General features: G+C 41.2%; 1 protein-coding gene across 1 annotated transcript in view; it reads left to right on the top strand.

Annotated features, from left to right (window-relative positions):
- Window positions 1–3,924: 3,924 nt before the first annotated feature.
- The window catches only part of LOC104275445 (chromosome unknown open reading frame, human C11orf49), a gene marked incomplete at its 5' end in the record, with an annotated part of 55,021 nt that continues 36,740 nt past the window's right edge, over window positions 3,925–22,205 (top strand). Inside the window, one exon of the mRNA XM_009871409.1 lies at window positions 3,925–4,055. Within this exon, the coding sequence (XP_009869711.1) occupies window positions 3,925–4,055 (131 nt within the window). The remainder of the gene's footprint in view (window positions 4,056–22,205) is intronic.

Here is a 22,205-nt window from a genome sequence, read left to right on the forward strand (position 1 = left end):
ACTGGCCGGTGTCCAGAGAGGACTCCATCTGACCTCCTGCTTTTGATCTGGATCCTGAGTTCCCGAATCCAGCTCCCTCTATCCAGCTCCCGCCGCTGCTGAGCCTGGGGCTTCCCCAGTGCCGCCTGCTCTGTGGCACCAGTGGGGATTGATATCGGGGGAGGGAGTTGGGTTTGATATTGGGCTTATATATAGTTGTATATAGTTCTTTACTTTTATCATTTCACTATTATTTCCATTATTGTTTCAGTAAAGGTGTTCTAGTTTTTCTTTTTTAATCTGTAAGTCTCTCCTGTTTGGGGGTAGAAGAGGGGGTTAGAGAGCATCTGTCTGTGTTAGTGGCCGGCCCAGCCCTAACCCGCCACAAATTAGTAACATTTGTTAATGTTCTCGTTTGCCTACTCTATTTACTTAAATGTAAAGAGCTGGAACAACCATTATGTTTGCAATTGGAGGTTTGTAGGCTTGTAGAACTCTTGAGGGCTTTCTTCTTGAAGGAATCTCTTGCAGATGGCTGCAATAAATGCTTAAAAGGGGAAAGGAGAAGTTATCTAGAGAAGTGAAAAATATTTTTCACTGTTTCTAGGTTCACAAACCCATTTATAAATGATTGAGGGCAAATTAATACCTTATTGAGATACCCTGGTTTGTTTGTAAGTCTTTCTCTTGTAAGTGTGCTGATAAGCTCTGGCCACCTAATTTTGCGAGAAGTGTGAGTTGTTCAGTGGGAGGAAGGCAGACAGAGGAAAGACTGAGCAATCTTAGGGGTTGAATCTTGGGAGCTGTTAAACTTACTGAGAATCTTTGAGCTAAGTTTTTTCTTTGCTGTTGATAGCTTACCTACTTAAGCCGTTCCTGTGAATCTATGGCTTGTTTCACTTTTGTGTTCAAAAGAAATTAGAAAAGACATCTGTTGGCATATATATAAAACTTATAGGTCAGGTGTTGGTCACACTCCCTACGTACTATTCAAATACCTGCAGCAGCTTTGGGTTGTCACCCTTTGTTTTTCTCTCAGAAGGGTTTGCCTGCAGACTGTTACTACTCTCCACATTAACTTCACCTCTGGGCAATTGTTAAAGCAAAGGTGGCCAAATTGTTTTTGTACTATTCAGCTACCTATGATGAAGGACTTTGCAAATGTATAGTTTTTCTGTCTCTTTGTAGTGATCTTGACCCTGCCTGACAGTAGATTGGTTACTTTGTCATTGGACTGCTTGTTGGATAGCTCCATCATGGGCTGTCTCCTTTGACCTGAACTTTTACAATTTACCAAAGGAGTTTCATCGAATCATAGAACAATTCAGGTTGGAAAAGACCCTTGGGATCATCGAGTCCAACCATTGACCCTACACTACAAGGTCACCCCTAAACCATATCACCCAACACCACATCTAAGCGACACTTGAACGCATCCAGGGATGGCGACTCAACTCCCTCCCCAGGCAGTCTGTTCCAGTTTCTAACCACTCCTTCCGTGAAGAATTTCTTCCTAATGTCCAGCCTAAACTTGCCCTGTTGCAACTTGTAAAATAGTGTCTCTGAAATGCAGCATCCTAATAGGGATAAAATTCTGACTCCCATGCCTGCAGACTTGAGCTTTTGGGGAAAAAATCCTGCCATTGTATAGTTAAACAAAATCTTATTGAAAGAAATGAGGAATGAAAGAAATATTGTACCTCTTATACTCAGCTAGCTGGCGGCACTTGGCTGCCAGCACCTCCAGGTGTGCTGATGTTCCAACATATCCACCCACGCTTTAACTGAGTAAGCAACAACAAATGATATCATAGCATTCTGCCTGCTAGTTTTTAGAGCCATCCCAAGCTGAAAATGCAAGTGACTTGAGTTTTCAATTATTAGAACTAAGGAGTGATATAGTAGGACTGTCTGCTGTGAATTGTGAATGTATGTTAGCTTTGTGTCTGGACATTTCCATTACAGTCGTGCTAGAATCTGCTCCAGATGTTGCACGTTATGTAGTTTTTCAGAGCAACATAATTCGGTCCATTTCATTGTATCGTTGTGCCTTCTTTTTCTTCCTAAAAGTCCTCCTTACATGTGCCATCTTTCTGAAAGCTGCATTCTCCTGTTACACCAAGTTTCTTCTTTCCCATTCATATCCCTGTTTTTCCATAAGCCTTTAAAATCATCAGCAAAACAACACAAATCAGAAATGAAAGATGTCTTGCAGGCTGTCGTTTAGGATGAGAAGATCTGAAATCCCATTTCCAGCTTTGTCACAGGCATCTTGTGGGACTTCATGCAAGTTACTTCACTCTGAACTCATTCAATCTGAGGCAGTGAGCTATGGCACTTTGAAGTGAATACTCGTTACTTACGGCAACAATCATGGGAGCCTTTTCGTATAATTTTGGCATATTTTGATCAGGCACATGATTTATTTATTTACTTTCATCTCTTAGGACAATGACTGTGCTTTCCTCTGGTTTGTACAGCATTGGTACGTGAATAAGGTTTCATAAATACAAATGAATATATTTATCTCTGATATTTACAGAAAGAGTATTCCTAATTCCAGGATTCAAAAGTCATGAGCGTTTCTTAATAATAAGGTGATTTTACTTGTTTTGAGTTGCATTTCCTTCTGAATAGAAGGGCTAGAAACGCTGTTTTGCTCTTAGCTTGCAACACATGATGAAAAGTTCCACGTGTTTGTGTGTTTTTGAGAACCAGGACACTGAAAAACAGAAACTATGATTCCTTTTGAAAAAATTGAATTGGCTTCTCTCCACACTTCCTGCCACTGCCCCAAGGTATTACATGACTTATTAATTTTGCCCAACTTGAGCTGTTATAATTCTCTTTTAAATGTGAGACCCTTTTCTATACTATGAAGGATAAAGCGATTTAAACTATTTAACGGGATGATTTAAAATTGCAAACTGAGAGTTTTCATGCTGACCACTGGATTTTGTCTGTTGTGGAGATGCTGCCTATGGAGAGGTTCTGCTGTGATGAAAGTAAACTTATATCTTTTCATTAATTCTCTCCTATGTGGGAGAGTTAAGCTGCTGTCCCAAGTGAATGGTTTTAATGAACTCTCTGGAGTGTTTGAAAGCTTTGTCCCACTTGCACGATGCCGAGCAAAATGCACAAAATCTATCTTTGAGGCAACCCTGCCATTATACCTTTTGATACATAACATTTCTATTTGCATTTCTATTGTTCTTGCATGTTGAGCATTACCATGCCCAAAGGAGAGCGTCTTGCACTTCAGAGAAGCCTTATTAAGACAAATGTTTACTATAATAAGTTAGCCTAAAGTGTTTACAACTCAAATATGAGAAATTTATGCTAAAATACAAGAAAGTGAGTATCAAATTGACTATCCATCGTAATGACCAGCTACTCTTCAAAACACCCTAGTGCAAAGTGTCTCTTGGTGAAGCATCAATCTGCTTTTGATAACGTAGATTTTATACATGCAATACAGTCAAGTTTCGGTAACCTAGAAATGAAATCTTGAGGCTTCTGGTAAAGAGGATTTTTTTTTTCTTTTGTTTTTTTTGTGGCTTCACAGAAAACTGTGATGATAGTAGCAGTGATGTTCAAATGATACTAAAAGAAAGGGCATCTTGTGGTCAGAGAAACAATAATTATTCTTGGCCAGCCATTTTCCAGTGGATTGTTTTCAAATAAGTGGCTCTTGGACACCCCTTGCTGGGATTCTTTAGAATGAATTCTACTTTTACAAACTTCTAATTCTTATAATTAAGTTCCAACGTGTGGGGTTTTTTGCAAATAGTATTCTCTTCAGAGAAAGATGGGTATAAGCTTCAGAGATTTGATTTCACAAAATGTAACTGCCTGTGGTTTCCTTGCTACTGTTCCAGCTGGCCCCAAAACATTGACATCAGTTCAGCTTTCTAACGTTCTCTTGTTTTGACTTTATTTCCACAGTTTTAACAGTGTGCGTCAAGGAACACACATCTTGTTTCGTGAGTTCAGCTTTGTTCAAGCTACCCCTCACAACAGGGCGTCTTTCCTTCGGACCTTCTGGAGGTGTTTCCGAACAGTGGGGAAAAATGGAGGCAAGTATTCCAGCGTCTGCTGCTCTCCTGTTACGTTAACGTTAAACTCATGAGCTGGGCTATTAATGCAGTACAAATACAGACTCTTCACACTGTGTTCTAATGTTCTGACACTGGTAATAAGGAGGCGCCATCACAGTTGCGTGCGAAGTCATTAAAAAATCCTTGCAGCATAAAGAAGCGTAGGAGCATCTTGTTTCCAGTGCTACTTCCATTGCAGAGCAACATGTCAAGCAACCACAAATCAGAGGGAGGACATTTGTGGGCCTGAGCATAGGGATGGATAGAAATGAAAAAATGAGCTGGTGGATGGGAGCAGGGTAGCAGACCTGGAGATGGTCTTGAAAGAGTTCAACATGTATTTTTCTGACAGTAAAGTCCAGTGCTGCACTTTGTAGTCTGAGCAAATGTGGCATGTTTACCTGTACATTTATATATGTTTTATTTTTACATTGACTAGAGACACAAATGCATCACTTTAGACAACTTGTTGTCAATATTTCCATCCACTCAGTCCAATTTCACTAATGCTTTGGCAGCAACTGCAGACTAGAACATTGATTTTATTCAATTCAGTTCTATTTGCTGTGGCATTTCTTCTGCTGTATTTGTGCGTAGGGGAACTCAGAGCATTCATGGTCTTTTAAGTACTGAACTCATTTACTGAGAAGCTGAACCTGTACAACATGGTGGGTGAAAATTGCTCATTACCACAGTCAGGCATAGACTTGACCTGGATTATTTTTCCTTGAAATACTTTGCTTTTAGATGAATGTGGGAAGGAATCATGTTACACAACAGATAGCAACCAGAAGTGAGATCACCGGTGATCTGAAATACAAAACGAGTCTCTTAAGAACAGAAAAAGTTAGACTAAGTGATGCCCAAAGCAAGTAGTACTTTCAACCTAGGGCTTTCTTTAAAAGTTTGGCTGGTGGTACATCTTATAATTGGGTTATTCTGGAAATTAGTTTTAAGTTCTTTCTTTATGATCACTGCACTGGAACACAAGACCACATGTACATATCAAATTAAAAACAGTTGTAGGGGGTTGCATGGAATCATGACTTTATCTGTAGATAGTTTGTTCCTACAGCATCTTGTTTTATGATGATACAATTTTTACCATTTAAACTTGACATTATGTGCAGGAATATATTGGATTTGTGCAGCAGAGTCAGTACCCACCAGCTCCGCGACACACCTGCCAGTGGTCAAGGCCGAGCTGATTGGCAGTGGGGGTCGTGCCTCTGTGATAACATATTTAAGAAGCAGCCAGAAGAGAGGGGTTCGAATATGTGAGAGGAACAATTGTGTAGACACCAAGGTCAGAAGGAGGGGGAGGAGCTGTTTCATGCCCAGAGCTGAGACTCCCTGGCAGCCTGTGATGGAAGTCCACGGTGCAGCAGGCTGTGCCCCCGCAGCCCACGGAGGCCCAGGGTGCCGTGGATATCCACCTGCACAGCGAGATGTGCCCTGAGGACGCTGTGACCCCACGGGCAGCCTGTGCTGGAGCAGGTCCTGGCAGGACCTGCGGAGAGAGGAGCCCACGCCAGGTTTGCTGGTGGGACTTGTGACCCCATGGTGGGGCCCATGCTGGAGCAGTCTGCTCCTAAAACACTGCGCCCTGTGGAAGGGACCCATGCTGGATAGGTTCACTGAGGACTGTCTCCTTTTGGTGGCTCCCCCGCGGGGACAGGAGAAAGGAATGAGGGGAAGGAGTGGCAAAAGCAACATGTGGTTGCAACTGCAACCCCTATTCCCCATCCTGCTGTGCTGCTGGGAGGGAGGAGGTAAATAAATCAGGAGTGACACTGAGCCCGGGAAGTAGGGAAGGATAGGAGAAAGATGTTTTAAGATTTGGCTTTATTTCTTATTATCCGATTCTGATTTGACCGGCAATAAACTAAATTTTATTTTCCCCAAGCTGAGTCTGTTTTGCCTGTGATGGTAATTGGTGAATGATCTCTCCCCGTCGTTGTCTTGATCCCTGAGCCTTTCCTTTTATTTTCTTTCCCTCTATCCAGTTGATAAGGGGGAATAACAGAGTGGCTTAGCCAGGGTCAGCCCACCACGAGGAGGTAGGTAGGTTATATAGCTCTGGTAGGAAATTCTGTTTATGGTTATCTGCTACTACGCAGACATGGGACAACCAACCTGCTGCTTCTGAAACAGCAGCAGTAAAGCTTGCCTTAACAGTGGTATATTGCTTTTGAGACCCAAACTAGTATCTCTTCTGCATTTTGTGCCCTGTGCCGGATGTATGGAGAGTTGTTCCTTGAATGTCCATTTTATCTCAATGAAATCTCTGTGGGCAGAAAAGGATGGCAGTATGCCCTTTGCCTTCTATGACAAGGTTCTGCTCTGACCCAGTTTTCTCTTCTGTGAGTTTGTTTCTGGGCAGGGATTACTCTGTGCTTCAGTATTGTCAGTGATTTATGTCTGCGAAGAACTGCGAAGGCATCTCTTGCCTTCCTCTGTCGGAAGTATTTTAATCACTAACTTCCATGTCTCTCAGGGTGTTCTTGTTTATATTTATTTGTTTGCCATGGAAGTGTTTACTGCCATTTTCTCCTCTTATTTAGCTGAATTTTCATTCCAGATTTGAATTTCTGCTTTAGGTGTGGTGTTTTTTTCTTAGTTTTCTCTCCATCTGTGGAAGGTGTCCCTGATAAACTGCATAAAGGCCAGCTCTCTGAGGATACAGGTCAACAAAATAAATGAGAACGTGCATCAAAGCTTGTACGCTGTCTGATGGGAAGCGAGGGAGAATAAAATTAAAGATTAATTGCATCATCTTATACAAACTCAGAAGAATGCAAACAAACAAAACCCCCTACCTTTCCACTTCTGAGTTTTTAACTGAGATTTTAGACAATCTCACAAGTGAGTAAACTGATTGCTTAATCTGGCTGCTAGTTGTCCCTGCTCGCGGCAGGGAAATTAACTGCTTTGTCTGTCAGTCTTGAAATAAGTTTATAAGTTTGTCTTGACTTCAAACATGCACCTTGTTCACCCAGGCAGATGCATCTAGCCATGAGTTCTCAGAGGACCCATAAAAGGGAAATCTGTCTGAACAGAAGCAGTCATTAAATGTATCAATCTGTGTACCTGCAGAACTACCTATACACTAACTGAAGTGCGCTGAAATTACTGTTTCTCTTGGGAAATTAGTGTAGATGTTACTTTTCTACTTATTTCCCTATCCTTTTGAATTACCAGAAAGTAGCTCTTCATGTCTTGAAATGCTTCTAGGTTACATTTTTCTATGTTAGCCCTGCTACTTGGTGGATTCTAGTTACATTGCCCTTCACAATTCCTTTTGTTTGGAGACTAGATTTATTTTTCTTTTTATCTCCAAGAAACAACAAAAAATTACTAGCTTCACTAAATATGATAGTAACATAATACTTCAATAAGTAAGAAAAAGGTTTTTTGAGGTTTTTTTTTTAAAGAAAGAGGATTTCAGTTTGGTGATATGCTGAATCTGGTTTTGGGTGGTTTTGGTGTTTTTTTTTTAAAGATGATTTCCCACTTGTTTTAGAAGCTTAGCAAGATGCAAAGTTCTCTTTTCAAGTACGCGTACGCATATCTGGGATTCCATGCGTTGGGGGGAAAAAAAAATTTAGGTTTATTTTAGAATGTGATCCAGTGTCAAGAAACTGGAGTGAACTTCACAAAATTTCTTGCTCACTGAAACACTTACCGATGATACCCAACACCCATGGAGGTGGGTAGAGGGCAGCTAGCTTTTGTGTTGAGCAGCACAGAGCGTAACGTTCAGTTAGCAACAGATCTCCTAGAGGAAGGCAAAATGACCAGAAGTCTTGTTTTCCCTCTGCTTATGCTTAAATTGACCTCTTGGAATCTAGCTGACCTACTCTTTTGAATTGTCTGTTCCTCAGGACTCTTTAATTAAAACTGTGCTTTCTCAGTTTAAACAGCCCCTGCAGAGTTCTGCTCTGAAGCTTCATAAGGTCAACATATGCCTCTCCCAACCCCCATGGCTTTCATGTCTTTTTGGTTCTCTGTTTTTAATTAAAAAGATTTTTTCCTTAGATGCTTTCCAGCCAATTAGAGAAATTTTGCACTAAGAAACTTGTTCCAGGCCTGATGTATTGAGAAGTGAACAGAAAGCTCAGTCAGGACTATTGGCACTTTTTTCTAGAGCCCTGGCTTTCTTTGGTGCTTTTCAACAGCTTTTTTCTTGTTTTCTTTCACCACTCCCCCTCCAATTCAAAATTGCCTTCAGCAAAAATAGCTGCTGTTTGATACCTTAGATATAGCCCTTTAACGGTTCAACACCAGATACAGGATCTTTTCCTTCCACTCAGGGGTGATTGTTACTTTATTTAGATGCACACAGCTCTGAAGCATAAAGCTGCTGCAGGTGGTATGTTGGACTATATTGGTTGAGGATCCTTTTTGCAGACTCTTACCTTCCCTTGAGATAAAAAGTACTTTTACTGTTCATATTGAAACAAACTCTTAGTAACTTACCTTGTTTCTTTCGTGTTCATTATGTGGTGTAATTGCTGCCTCTTTGTTTCGGCACACTTAAATTAGGAAATTGGAAGCTTAACTACCTTTGGAGCTGGTTGAAGGGAGCCTTACCACAGCCAAGCACACAGTCTCTGTTATGGAATAAGAGTGGTATGTCTCTCCGACTCAGTTTTTTCTGAGTTTGCCAGGAAGACTCAATTCTTTATAAAAGTTAAAGAAGTGTCCTTTCCATGTGATTCATGTAACCTAAAGATTGAGAAGAGCTAGAAGGACCACTGTTCTCTCAACTCCTTTCTGAAAGATGCTGTTTTAATGCATTTTGCTGATGTTACTTTACCGAGGTTCCAGAACCCCTTCCTTCGCTAGTGTCATTCTAATGCTTCCACATACGAGCCTTCATATTAAATTCCTCCCTCTGTTTTTTGACCCCCTCCATTGTGAGGAGGGTCGGCTTAGCCAATCTCTGTTTAGTGAGAGGCATAGAGTGATACAGTGATGATCGCAACAAATGTCAGAATTTTCTGCCCCTTTCCCTTCTGTTGTTAAAACCAAATCAGATCTTTATACCGTGTCATTGTAAGAAAGTTTTTATGAATCAGCGAGGTCCCATAGTATGCTCTAAAGATAACTAAGCTGTGGACTTTAGTACAGAGAAATAATGCAGTGAAATAGTCTTGAGTGAAATGGTTCATCTCCAGCCTTTATTCACAATTCCTTTGCCCTACAGTTAGAGCTATTGCTGTTTGTCATTTTTCAACGTAGCTCTGCCTGGAACCACTGATGAATATCAGGACGAAGGAAGCTAAGGAGAAATAAGTGGAGAGGTACATTTTAGGGATGGTGAGGTATATCTACAAGCATCATAAATTGAAACATCTGCATTATATAGATCTGAAATGCATTGCAGCAATAATTTGTAGAAGTAGTAGCACATGGGACACTGATGGAGTCTTCAGCTAGTCTCTCCCTGAATTCAGTTCACCCTTTCTCTCAGTGCACTTTGTGAAGTTATATGTAGTACACTGGAAGTCCTCTTTATCTAATCTGGTTTGAGGTTTTTTTTTTTCCTCCCAGTATTACATTTCGTTTTCAGCTGTATCTCTGAACATGCACCAGCTCATCTTAATTTCCATGTGTTTTTTCAACTTCGTATTCCAGATTTATAACTCTCTAAATGTACTTTTTTGGAAAACAAATAAGCTTTTCTGTTTGTTTTCTAATGTTTTCTGGTTATTTTGTGTCTTTGGCAGTTCTTCACTGGTTGGGGTCATTGGCAAATTAATAGACTCTTTACTTTTTGTCCCAGTTGTTGCATTCTGCTATGCAATTATCTACATTTCAACTGGTAATTATTATTCCCATTTGTTTTGCAGTCTTTTGGCAAGTTTCCCATGCCTATGACAGCATTCTTATTTGAACCAACTGAAATTATTTTTTCAATTAAGGCTTTTTTAGGTTCCAACATGGGCCTGAAGAGTTAGTATTCCAAATTGTGGGGAAGTTCCCTGGAGTAAAATTACTTCTAAGCTGTGTGACCTGGGCTGTGCTTCTGAGTGCTCCATGTTTCTTATATTAAATGAGCTTGGTCTGTGTCTTCTATCACTTGTGACAAGTCTTGAGAGATGATCTGCACACTACATACGTGTAGGTGATCATCCAGTAGAAGTCTGTGAAGCATTAGCTTCATTAACTAGTATGTTTTATGATGTTTCTGGTTTATTCTTCAGCAGCAGAGGTGCTGAAAGGGAGAGACGGGTAGAGAAAGGACATGAAAATCTTGTTTTCTCTTGATTCCTTGTGCCGTGACTCTCCAAAGAGGTTGTAAGAAAGGAAGAGGCTCTGCAAAGCTTGTGAGCCCCCTGTTGGCTCTTAGCCTGCCCTGAGATGTGAAAGTGCCTGAACTGAGGAAAGAATTATCTTCATCCCTTCTCGGTGAGCCATAAATCATACTTCTCCCCATGCTGTTGGCTTCAAGTATATATCTGTGCTGTGTAATGCAATGTTTATATAGACAATCTAAGCTCAGGGTTGCTATTTCCATATGGGACAAGTCAGCACTATCTCGAGATACTAGCTTGGGACCTGGGAGTTGCAGAGCTGTATTTTTTTGACAGCAGCCTAAGACTAGTTGATCTATCTCAGCAGGTCAGCTGACATCTGGGAAGTGTTGTTGTGGTGCATCCATGTAGCTCATTGCTGCAGAACAAACTCTGGCATCTTTGTGTTGAGCTACTGTGATCAGTGTAAATGCAGTCTGAGGAAGAGCACTGTGAAGAGAGAATGTGTGTTCTGGTTCAGTGGGAACAGAAGAGTAAGGTCCCTCCTTTACACACATGCAATTAATTCTTCGAAGTAACCTGAGTGTTAGGAGATGTCATGGCAAGTGAAGTGATATATACCTTTTTTAGTATCTTTTTTTTTTTTTTTAAATACTGTTGTCCAGCTGCACAGAGACTCTCTAAAGTAGTAGTTCTTGTGTCTTTATTGTCCCAGATGCTTCTTATAGCTTTTCTCTCTGGTCTTCTTGTTATTCATAGTTTCCATCACCACACATTCACATCGTGGCTTTCCTAAGTTAACCCAATTGATTTATATAGTTTGCTGCTGACTCGAGACTCTGAGTGTCTTGTTGGGTCAAGCAGGCCTGACATATCTAGAAGATTTTTGCCTGTTTGTTGATTGTGAATTTGGATAACTACAATCTCACACCTCTTGTTCTTCCACTCCATCTAGTAGTTATACTCACAAAAACTTTAAATTCAGCTATTTTGGTAAAATAAGCCTGGAAGTGCTACTTATTTCTTTTGAGGAACTGATTTTTCGTTATGGTATTAAAAGGACTGACATGAGCTGAATTTCTCTTTCTGCAACTATGTTACCAAACTCTTCCAGCAAACCTTTTCCTGTTAGGCAAGATAATTGGTGCCTACAAACTCATAATCTCTCAGGAAGTCCCTACTCTGCATTTTGTTTTGATGCCTTGCTGCCATTCAGTATGTCCACGTCTGACTAAAGGTCTGGTGTTGAATTAGTTTACCTGAACAGTACAACTGTGCTTAGATGTGGAAGTTCTTACATCACTTTAAAGTCACCTTACCTCAAAAACGTCTGTAAGTCTGATTTAAATCAGTATGATCGTGAATAATAACGTTGGCCAAGAAGGCCAACAGCATCCTGGCTTCTATTAGGAATTTTGTGACCAGCAGAAGGGAGGTGATTGTCCCTCTGTACTCAGCACTGGTGAGGCCGCACCTTGAGTGTTGTGTTCAGTTTTGGGGACCTCAGTATAGGAGAGATCTCGAGGTGTTGGAGCGAGTGCAGAGGAGGGCAACAAAGCTGGGGAAGGGCCTGGAGAACAGACCTTGTGAGGAGCGACTGAGGGAGCTGGGTCTGTTCAGTTTGACGAAGAGGAGGCTGAGGGGGGACCTCATCATGCTCTACAATTACTTGACAGGACGTTGTAGAGAGGTTGGTGCTGGTCTTTTCTCACAGGGAGTTAGGGGCAGAACCAGGGGGAATGGTTTCAAGTTGCAACAGGGCAGGTTTAGGCTGGACATTAGGAAGAAATTCTTCACGGTAGGAAGAAATTCTTCACAGAAAGAGTGGTCAGACCCTGGAACAGACTGCCTGGGGAGGGGGTTGAGTCACCATCCCTGGATGTGTTCAAGTGTCGCTTAGATGTGGTGTTGGGTGAGATGATTTAGGGGTGACCTTGTAGTGTAGGGTTAAAGGTTGGACTCGATGATCCCAAGGGTCTTTTCCAACCTGAATCGTTCTATGATTCTATGAATAAAGGTGTTGTATATGATTAAAAGGATTGTTGGTTTATGCTCTGTTATGTACCGTTCAAGAATCCTCGATGATTATTGGTAGAAGTGATCTGCATGCATGAGTAGTACTTTGATATGCTACTACTGCTTTGTGAAATGGAGGTAAGAAAACCTGCAATCTGCAAGTGATTTATGAGCTGTAGTTGATAATGTTTATAAATTAAGCTTGATCCATTTTGAATTTGCCACAGGGATGTGATTCTGGTAGGGTACAGTCTGATACCTTCCTTCATAAGTTGATCTGAGAGTGATTTGCATTCCATGCATGAGTCTCATCACTTCCATTGGCACAGGGAGCCATTCCTGAGCTTGGAGGAGAAAATACTTGAATATCAAAGACCTCTTCTTGACACCTTTTACTCTCTAAAGCCATAGCCCATGAGGTTCTTCCAAGTAGATCTCTGAAGTCTGCTCTCTTGTAGTCCAGGAGAATTTCAGTGGTCCTGCTTTTTGCCGGGTAGATCCTGAAAACTTCATGAAATGGATTTTCAGATGTAAAGACAAAAACCTTGGAAACGTTTCAGATGTGGGAAAAGCTTCCATAGAAGTTTATACCTTCCTAGACTTCAGTGTCAGTTAGCCAAACCCCACAAATCTGTAGGGCAAAGGCTTTGCTAGTTTTAGTGCTCACAGAGATATTTGTCAAAAATTCTCTGAGATCAAGTCTGGGAAGCAATCAGAACTTATGTCAGCTGGCTTAATAAATGGATATAAATTCCCCAGTAGAGCTTGCTTCTTGTTTGTAATGGAGAAACCTGGTATTGCTTAATATAAGAAGAGTGGCTGGAGAGTACGTGGAGTGCATAATAAAGCTGAAGGAAACCGAATATTTGAGAAGAAGTTGATTAGTTTTTTTTCACCTTATAGAGTTCAAGTATGTCAGGTTCCAGTGCCACTAGTGTTCATTTTCATAGGGGGAAGAGAGATGTCAGGAAAGGCAATACTGTCCTGGATGGAATTTCAACTCTTCCCCTTTTGTTCCTTTGCACTGTAGGACAACCTTTCATTCTGACCTATATTCACCCCCTGCTCTAGTCAGCTCTTTACCTGCCCATTTTTTTTTTATTTTGTATTGTTATATTATCTTCCTTCTGAATTTATCTGTTTGTTTTGATTGTTTGTTTCTCAAATATTTATTTTTCCTTCTAGCCCTGGTATCTAGTTATCTATTACTATTTTTCACCCTGCTTTTTCTACTGGAGTTAAGTTACTGCATGTTCCAAGTTTTCATCTACCTTCCAGTCAAATTTCCCTATTCCCAGGATAATTTATACATTATTCTGAAGAGAAGTCAAGCTGTCGGTGCTTTTGGTGTGAAATTTTCTCTGCATCACTATGTCAGAAACAAAGCCCTTTCTTTATTTCCTCTTTCTCATCCCCACTCTTCATGCTGCTAACAGATATTTCTTCATTTCTGCCAGCAGTGGCACGGAGATTGTTGCACTGTTCGAAGTTATAATGCAAAGCAGGTAGTAGTCAACATGATTAGGATACTGAACAGTTAATATTGCAGCTTCTTCTTGAAAGAACTTTAACTTTTCTGTCCACTTTGATTGGAAGCTTCTCTTATCAAACCCATGAAATGAATGTAATTTGTCCTTAAGTCACTGAGAAGTGCTTCATGGCTTTCTTCTGTGATGGACTAAAGCTCAAATGTCATGTCTTAATTTTCAAATTATGATTAATAATGATGTTTTTCTGTACCTGCCATCTGAGGATCTCTAGGTATTTTAAAGATATGAAGGAACAAATCTTCCCCAAAATCTTGACAGATCTATCTTCACTTTACAGTTCCAGAAAATGACTAGCTGAAGTTCACATAGTCAGAAGTGTGATCAAGATGTCTGGCCTTTTGATGTTAAGAATTCAGTTTTATATGCTGAAATTTTAATTTTCTTACAGATATAGGCTTCTTTTACCATGGTACAGGCAGAAAACCACATGTATATTAGTATAAAGCAATATAATTTAGATAAATAATTTGTAAGAGTATGTCTTTTTTTTCATTTTATGAGTTTTGAGAGTAATCATTGCTCTACTCAGCGTAGTAGATTGCTGTGCACCATATACATGGGTTGATACATTTATAGTTGTTTTCAAGTTTGACATTATAACCCACCTCACTACTTAGTTTTCTGATCAAAGTCTTTAGCGCAAGATAGAAAGCAGATTAGTTGACATATGTCCATGAAATCCATCATCTCTGTTGTAGAACCACATGTTCAGTATCACTTTCATGACAATCCTTCCCTTTTTGTGTGTGCGTTAGTAGTGCATACCCTGTCTGAAAGTACCTTGGCTCATAAGCATTCTGGTATTTCACTGGTAACTCTTACCACTTAAAAAGCCAATCTCCATGTGTAGAATTTGCTAGCTTCTAAAGTAAAATTGCCAAGAGATTCTCTTTTGAAGGAGCTCGAAATAGAAACTATTTAATATGCTGGAGTATCTTCTTTATTCATCTTTCCTCATTGTAAATTCAGAATATTTCCCTTTTATATAGAGGTTGCAGCCTTTTAGTTTTTTTTCTATAGCTTCAGACTACTAACTGGTAGAGTCTTATTCAAGCATATTGTTCTTCAAGGGATCACCTTATAAAATGGCATACAGTTTTTTCCCCTTAGGTCCAGTCTGCTGGGTAAGTTGCACATAATGTCTGGTGAAATATTTCTTAAACACATTTGTTCTGTTGAGGGCTGTCTTCTGAGTTCTTTTATTTAAGCAGTGAAACACAGAAGCCTAGAATTAGGTCTGGTCATGTTACACCTTGCTATTTATCTGAAAACACAGGCTTAAAAGCCAAGCTTTGGATCTCAAACCCAGCAAAGCTGAATTTTGACATTTGCTCTAAAGAGGCTGCTGCGTGACAAAGCTGAGCATGTGCCCTGATGTAGCTAAAGCCAAAGCTAAAGAACACCGGCTGCAGCTTGTCCTTTGTTGCAGCTTGTGTCCATCATGGCTTGTCCTGGGAGGTGTATCTATTTGATGGCCAGACTAGAAATCTAGTGTTCATAGGCTTCTCTAATACTCAACAGAGAGTGCCTGATCCGTAGGACAGTTTCGAATGGTTCAGATGGGATCCTGGCCCTGAATCACACTCTGGTAATCATTCCCTCTATTGATTATATTATAGGAGTTTAGGTAGAGCAGCCTTTTCAATGAAGACCTAAGTTTGGTGCCCAAAGTCAGGCAGCATAAAAATTACCCTTCCATTTCTTTCCAGTGTTTTCCAGATTAATAGGTCAAACCTTTAGCACAATGTGTCTTTCTAATGATGTTTTGCAGCATTATTTTTAGTTTGGCACTCGCTGTTCTGTAATGCTCATAAATAAGCCTTTTAGGAAAGTTTTTGATCCCATGGTGCATTTCTTCCCTTATAAAGATTCCACGACTTTTGCATGTAAAATATTCCCTAAGTAAACCAAAGGAGAGTGAGTGCTATATTAAGTCTTATTAGACTAGAGAAGTTAAACAAATCAATAGTCACTGAAATAAAATTTGTTATCTCTTGAAGAGATAACAAATATCTCTTTGCATCATAGCTAAGACACCTTGCAAAACTAATATTAAAGGAAAGAAAAGCACCTCCACCCCCTCCTTCTTCACTGACCTTGGTGTCTCTGGAGTTGTTTCTCTCACCTATTCTCGCTCCTTTCTCTGGCTACAGTTGCACAGTTTTTTTGTTGTTGTTTGTTTAGGTTTTTTATCCCACTTGTTAAACGTATTATCACAGAGGTGCTACCACCATTGCTGATGTGCTTGGCCTTGGCCAGCAGCGGGTCTGTTTGGAGCCAACTGACGTTGGCTCCGTCAGACATGGGATGCGAGCTCTTTAGGAAAGACAGGCAGGGGAGAAGAGGAGGGGGTGTTGCCCTCTATGTCAGTGACCTGTTGGAGTCCATGAAGCTCCATCTGGGGAAGGATGAGGAGCTGACTGAGAGCTCATGTGTTAGGATTTAAGGGAAGACAGAGGTGGGTGATATGACAGTGGGAGTCTCCTACAGACCACCTGATCAGGAAGAACAGGTGGATGAGGCCCTCTGACAGACAGGAGCAGCTTCACATTCACAAGCCCTGATCCTCATGGGGATCTTCAACCGCCTCGATATCTGTTAGAGGAACAACGCAGGAGGGCATCTGCAGTCTGGGGGGTTCCTGGAATGCATTGGTAATAAATTCCTCCTCCAAGTGGTAGAGGAGCCAATGAGAAAAAGTGGTATGCTGGACCTTGTTCTCACCAACAAGGAGGAGATGGTGGGCAATGTGAAGCTCAAGGACAGCCTTGGCTACTGTGATGACAAAATGGTCAAATTCAAGATTCTTAGGATAACAAGGAGGGTGTGCTCACTAGCCTGGACTTCGGGAGAGCAGGCTTTGAACTCTTCAAGGACTTGTGATAAAGCCCTGGAGGGGAGAGAGGCCCAAGAAAGCTGATCAGTATTCAAGTAGCACCTCCTCCACGCCCAGGAGCAATGCATCCCAACAAAGAGGAAGGTGGGCAAGAATGCCAGGAGGCCTGCATGGATGAACAGGGAGCTCCTGGACACAATTAGTTGCAAAAAAAGGTCTACAAAGGATGGAAACAGGAACAGGTCACCTGGGAGGAATACAAAGAAGTTGTCTGAGTAGCCAGGGATCAGGTGAGGAAGGGTAAGGCCCATATAGAATTAAATCTGGCCAGAGACATCAAGGGTAAAAAGAAAAGCTTTTGCAGGTACATCAGTGACAAAAGGAAGACTTGGGAGGATGTGGGCCTCCTCTAGAAGGAAACAGGATCACCAAGGAAACTTGGTCACACAGGATATGGAGAAGGCTGAGGTACTCAATAACTTTTTTGCCTTGGTCTTCACTGGTAAAAGCTCTAACCACACTGCCCAAGTTGCAGAATGCAAGGGCAGGAACTGGAGAATGAAGATCCACCCACTGTAGGAGAAGATCAGGATCAGTTTTGAGACCATCTAGTGAACCTGAAGGTGCCCAAATCCATGGGACCTGACAAGATCCATCCGCAGGTCCTGAGTGAACTGGCAGATGGAGTTGCAAAGTCACTTTCCATTATAGTTGAAGAGTCATGGTGGTCTGGGGAAGTTCCCACTGACTGGAAATGAGAAAACATAATCACCATTTTCAGAAAGTGAGAAAAGGAAGACCGGGAGAACTACAGGCCAGTCTCATCACAGTGCCAAGCAAGATAATGGAGTAGATCTTCCTGAAGGCTCTGCTGAGCCACACAGGAAATGAGTAGGTGGTTGCTGGCCACGCACGTTGCTTCACCAAGGGCAAATGATGCCTGGCAAATTTGGTGGCCTTTTATGATGGACTTAACAGTGTTGGTGTATAAAGGAAGAGCAACTGATGTGACCTTCCTGGACTTGTGCAAAGCGTTCCACGCTGTCCTGCACAACATCCTGGTCTTCAAATTGGAAAGACATGGATTTGATGGATGGACCACTTGGTGGATAAGAAATTGGCTAGATGGCTGCTCTCAAAGAGTTATGATCAATGACTTGATGTCCAAATGGTGACCTGTGATGAGTGCTGTTCCTCAGGGGTGGATTCTGGGACTGATGCTATTTAACGTCTTTGTTGGCGACAAGGACAGTGGAATCGACTGCACCCTCAGCAAATTTGCAGGTGACACCAAACTGTGTGGTGCAGTCGACATGCTGGAGGGAAGGGATGCCATTAGAGGGACCTGGACAGGCTTGAGGGGTGAGCCTGTGCAAACCTCATGAAGTTCAACAGGGCCAAGTGGCAAGGTCCTGCACCTCGGTTGGGGCAATAACAAGCACTAATACAGGCTGGGCGATGAGTAGATTTGAGAGCAGCTCTGCAGAGAAGGACTTGAGAGTGCTGGTTGATGAGACACTCAACATGAGACAGCAACGTGTGCTGGCGGTCCAAATAGCCAACTGTATCCTGGGCTGTATCAAAAGGTGTACGGCCAGCAGGTCAAGAGAGGTGATTTTCCCGCTCTACTTTGCTCTTGTGAGACCCTACATCAAGTACTGTGCCCAGCTCTGGGCCTCCAACATGGGAAGGACATGAACGTGTTGGAGTGGGTCCAAAAGAGGCCGCAAAGATGATCGAAGGGCTGGAGCACCTCTCCTGTGAGGACAGGCGGAGAGAGTTGGGGCTGTTCAGCCTGGAGAAGAGAAGGCTCTGAGGAGAAATTATAGCGGCCTCCCAGTACCTGAAGGGGATCTACAAGAAAGCTGGGGAGGGCCTGTTTGCAAGGGGGTGTAGTGATAGGATGAGGGGTTTTAAACTAGAGCAGGGGAGGTTTAGATTAGATGTTAGGAAGAAGTTCTTTACTAGGAGGGTTGGTGAGGCCCTGGCACAGGTTGCCCAGGGAAGCTGTGGATGTCTCATCCCTGGAAGTGTTCAAGGCCAGGTTGGACGGGGCTTTGAGCAACCTGGTCTAATGGGACATGTCCCTGCCTGTGGCAGGGCAGTTGGACTAGATGATCTTGAAGGTCCCTTCCAATTCAAACCACTCCATGACACGAAGGAAGCTTCTAGTAGCTTCTCACAGAAACCACCTCTGTATCCTCTCCGCTACTACCAAAAATCTTGCCATTCAAACCTGATGCACAGGTGCAGGAATGAAACATGGTTGCTAAGGGAAGCAGGTTTTTAAAGAATTAATATATAACTACTGAAAAGTTTGTTCATTTTGGTTTTCTCTGTTAGGAGAATATATTTGCAACATCCCTCTACACACCCTCTCATGCACACACAGAGCATTGTTTTATATGGAGCTTTGTTTTATAGGATTTTATGCTGATTTAAAATAAATTAGGTTAGTTCTTGTCTACTCAAAGTATTATTTCTGATAATAGGCATGCTTTAGGTGTATGTAAAGTGAATCTGCAGGCAAGTAGTCAATACTAAACAGAGTGTTGGCATTGTCTTGCTGATGCCAAGTGGAAGATGTGTTTTTCTCCCATCTCAGCTCTCCTTGTTGTACATCTGCTGGAGAAAATTTGGGACAAGCCAAGAAATTCAAACTGGCAACTCCTGAATTGTAATCCTATTAAACCGTGTCTTGGGCAAATCACTTAATCTCAATGTACCTTCATTTTTCTATTTATAACCTGGAGTTCCACCTGTTAAGTAGTCTTTGGACATACAAGTTGTGGCTAGATAGATACGTGTGCAGATCAAATTGGATGGAATTAAGGCCTTAATGAACCCTCACTCTTTTGTTAGTGGTAAGCAGTTAATTTTAGACAGATGCGTATAAACTTCCTTGCAGCTTTTTTCCATTAAAATAATTTAACTCTTCTTTAAATACATAAAAAATAGTGAGTAAAATGGTATAAGCATTTGAAATTAACAAAACCCCTTTAATATAAAAACCCTGTTAGTATCAGTCTTCCTTTTCTTCTTTCTCTCCTCCTCCTCAGTTCCCCAAATCAGACTCGGAAGTTTTTTGTTATGGGAGTTTTCTGCCTTTTGGCAGTTCTTTGAATGACACTAAAACCAGTTCTGGAAGAAGGAAGGAAAGACTTTGTGATAAATAGAACTGGATTTCCAGAGCTCTATCTATGAATGTGTAAAACTCCCCAAACCTGCTGAGAGGACATGTGAAAGTGGCAGCTCTGGTGTGTTGTGTTGCAGAAGATTGTCATGTGCAACATAGGGAGTAATCTTGAACTCTCTCAGACCTAGCACAGTTTGAGCAGAGGGTGAGATGGGTATTGATTTTAGCCAGATAGTTAAAATTTGTCGCCTTGCCTTGACACTTCTGTTACTCCCTTTGTATTTGAGCATTTGCTAAATGTTTAGTAAAGACATAGGTGGTGGTCAAATGCATCTGATACTTAATTTGTGGATATTTGTATGTTTCTGGTTGATACAAATTGAGCATGCTAAAAATGACATTTTATAAGCAAATCAGTCATCTTAATTGCCTTTTGGTTTTTCAGCATTTTTTATGTAACCTGGATATAGATAGAGAAGAATTTGCTTTATACTCACTTAAGACTACTCTGCAGGGCACAGATCTCATTATTCAATCACTTCTAAGGAATGGCTCTAAGGTATTTTGAGAGGAGGATTAGGTAAGAGTTAACTTAATCTAATATTTTAAGCAGTATCAAAACACTGGATATTTGCTTGCTGCTATGATTCTTATAGAATCATAGAATCACAGAATGCGTTGGGGTGGAAGGGACCTCCAGAGGTCACCTAGTCCAGCCCCCTGCAGTGAGCAGGGACATCTTTAACTACATCAGGTTGCTCAGAGCCCAGTCAAGCCTCACCTGGAATGTCCCTAGAGATGGAGCCTCCACAACGTCCCTGGGCAGCCTGTGCCAGTGTTTCACCACCCCCCCTTCCTAACATCTAAATCTAAATCTACCCTGCTCTAGTTTAAAACCAGTGCCCCTCATCCTGTCACTACAGACCCTTGCAAGAAGTCCCTCCCCAGCTTCCCTGTAGCCCCTTCAGGCACTGGGAGGCTGCTCTAAGGTCTCCCTGGAGCCTTCTCTTCTCCAGGCTGAACCCCAACTCCCTCAGCCTGAGAAAATTTTTTGCTTCTTAGAAAATTATCTATGCAGCCTGCAGGTAATGTAACAAAAGGAATTTACATAGCTCCTAGAGTTACACAACAATGATCAATTTTAAACCTGTGTGTTGTAGTAACTGAGTGTAGGGGGAGCCTGAGTCATCAGGGAGTTAATTGTGCCATCAGACTCATTCCTTACAACATATCTGTGTGGAACATCGTTGTTCAAGTTATAGCCAGAAGTTATTCTAAAATCTTGTTTTCACACTGTAGTAGCTTTTTGAGGAAATACAGACAAAAATAAATAAATCCAGGATGAGATCGCTTGTATCTCTGGAGAAGAGATGATTTTAAAAGACATATCAAGGGAGTTTTCTTCAGAATACCGAGTTTTAAATTTACTGAGGTATCCAGGAGTGACTTTTCTACTCTTCAGGAACCTTCATTCTGTACTGATTTTTCTAACTTGGATTACTTTCGTAATCAGATTTATAACACAGCTCCTTGAACAAATAGTTTGGCAAACTGAAAAAGAAGTGAACTGTCACACACAAGGCAGAGGTGAGAAATTGTCAAGTTTGCTACCAAAAAAATAGGTACCGGTATTCCACCTTCAGTGTACAAATTGAAACCTACCTAGTGCAATACACACACTTTTGTTCTACCAGTGCTACATGTGCTTCAGCTCATTTTTGTTAGAAGTGTAAACATGGTTGTTAGCAATTCTTGGCTAATTTTTTTTAAGCAAAACGGAGGTATTTGTATGAAATTTTATACCTGTCTCTAGTTGTGATGCCCATTACTTTAATATAAAAGCAAGTGGCAAATTACAGGTGTGATTTTAATTGATAACTTTAAAAAAGTTATTCAAGTATTTTAACCAACATGCTCTACCTCTCCTTGCCACGATAGTTATAAATTAAACCCAGTTCTGATTTATAACTCTTCTCCAGACTATGTTAAGCAGCTTTTGACGGATGTCTAAAATACAATTAGCTTGTTCATTATGAGTGTAGCAGAAAGTGAGGAAGGTTGGACATAGGTGGCAGTAAATGTTATTGACTAATTTATAATGCTGAAATTAAAATTAATAAATTAGCCAAGGGGAAAAACCCTTGCATGGTGATTCATAAGATGAGCTGGATTTTGGATGGGCCATTATCAGGAATAAGCTTTGTTCTTTTTTTCTCTTTTCTCTTTTTTTCTCTTCTTTGTCTTTCCTCTTTTTTCTCTTTTTTCTCTTTTTTATTCTCTTCTTTCTCTCTTCTCTCTTCTCTATTCTCTCTTCTTTTGTTTTCTTCTTTT

This window comes from Apaloderma vittatum, unplaced genomic scaffold (genome assembly GCF_000703405.1).
Source record: "Apaloderma vittatum isolate BGI_N311 unplaced genomic scaffold, ASM70340v1 scaffold18466, whole genome shotgun sequence".
Taxonomy (NCBI): Eukaryota; Metazoa; Chordata; class Aves; order Trogoniformes; family Trogonidae; genus Apaloderma; species Apaloderma vittatum.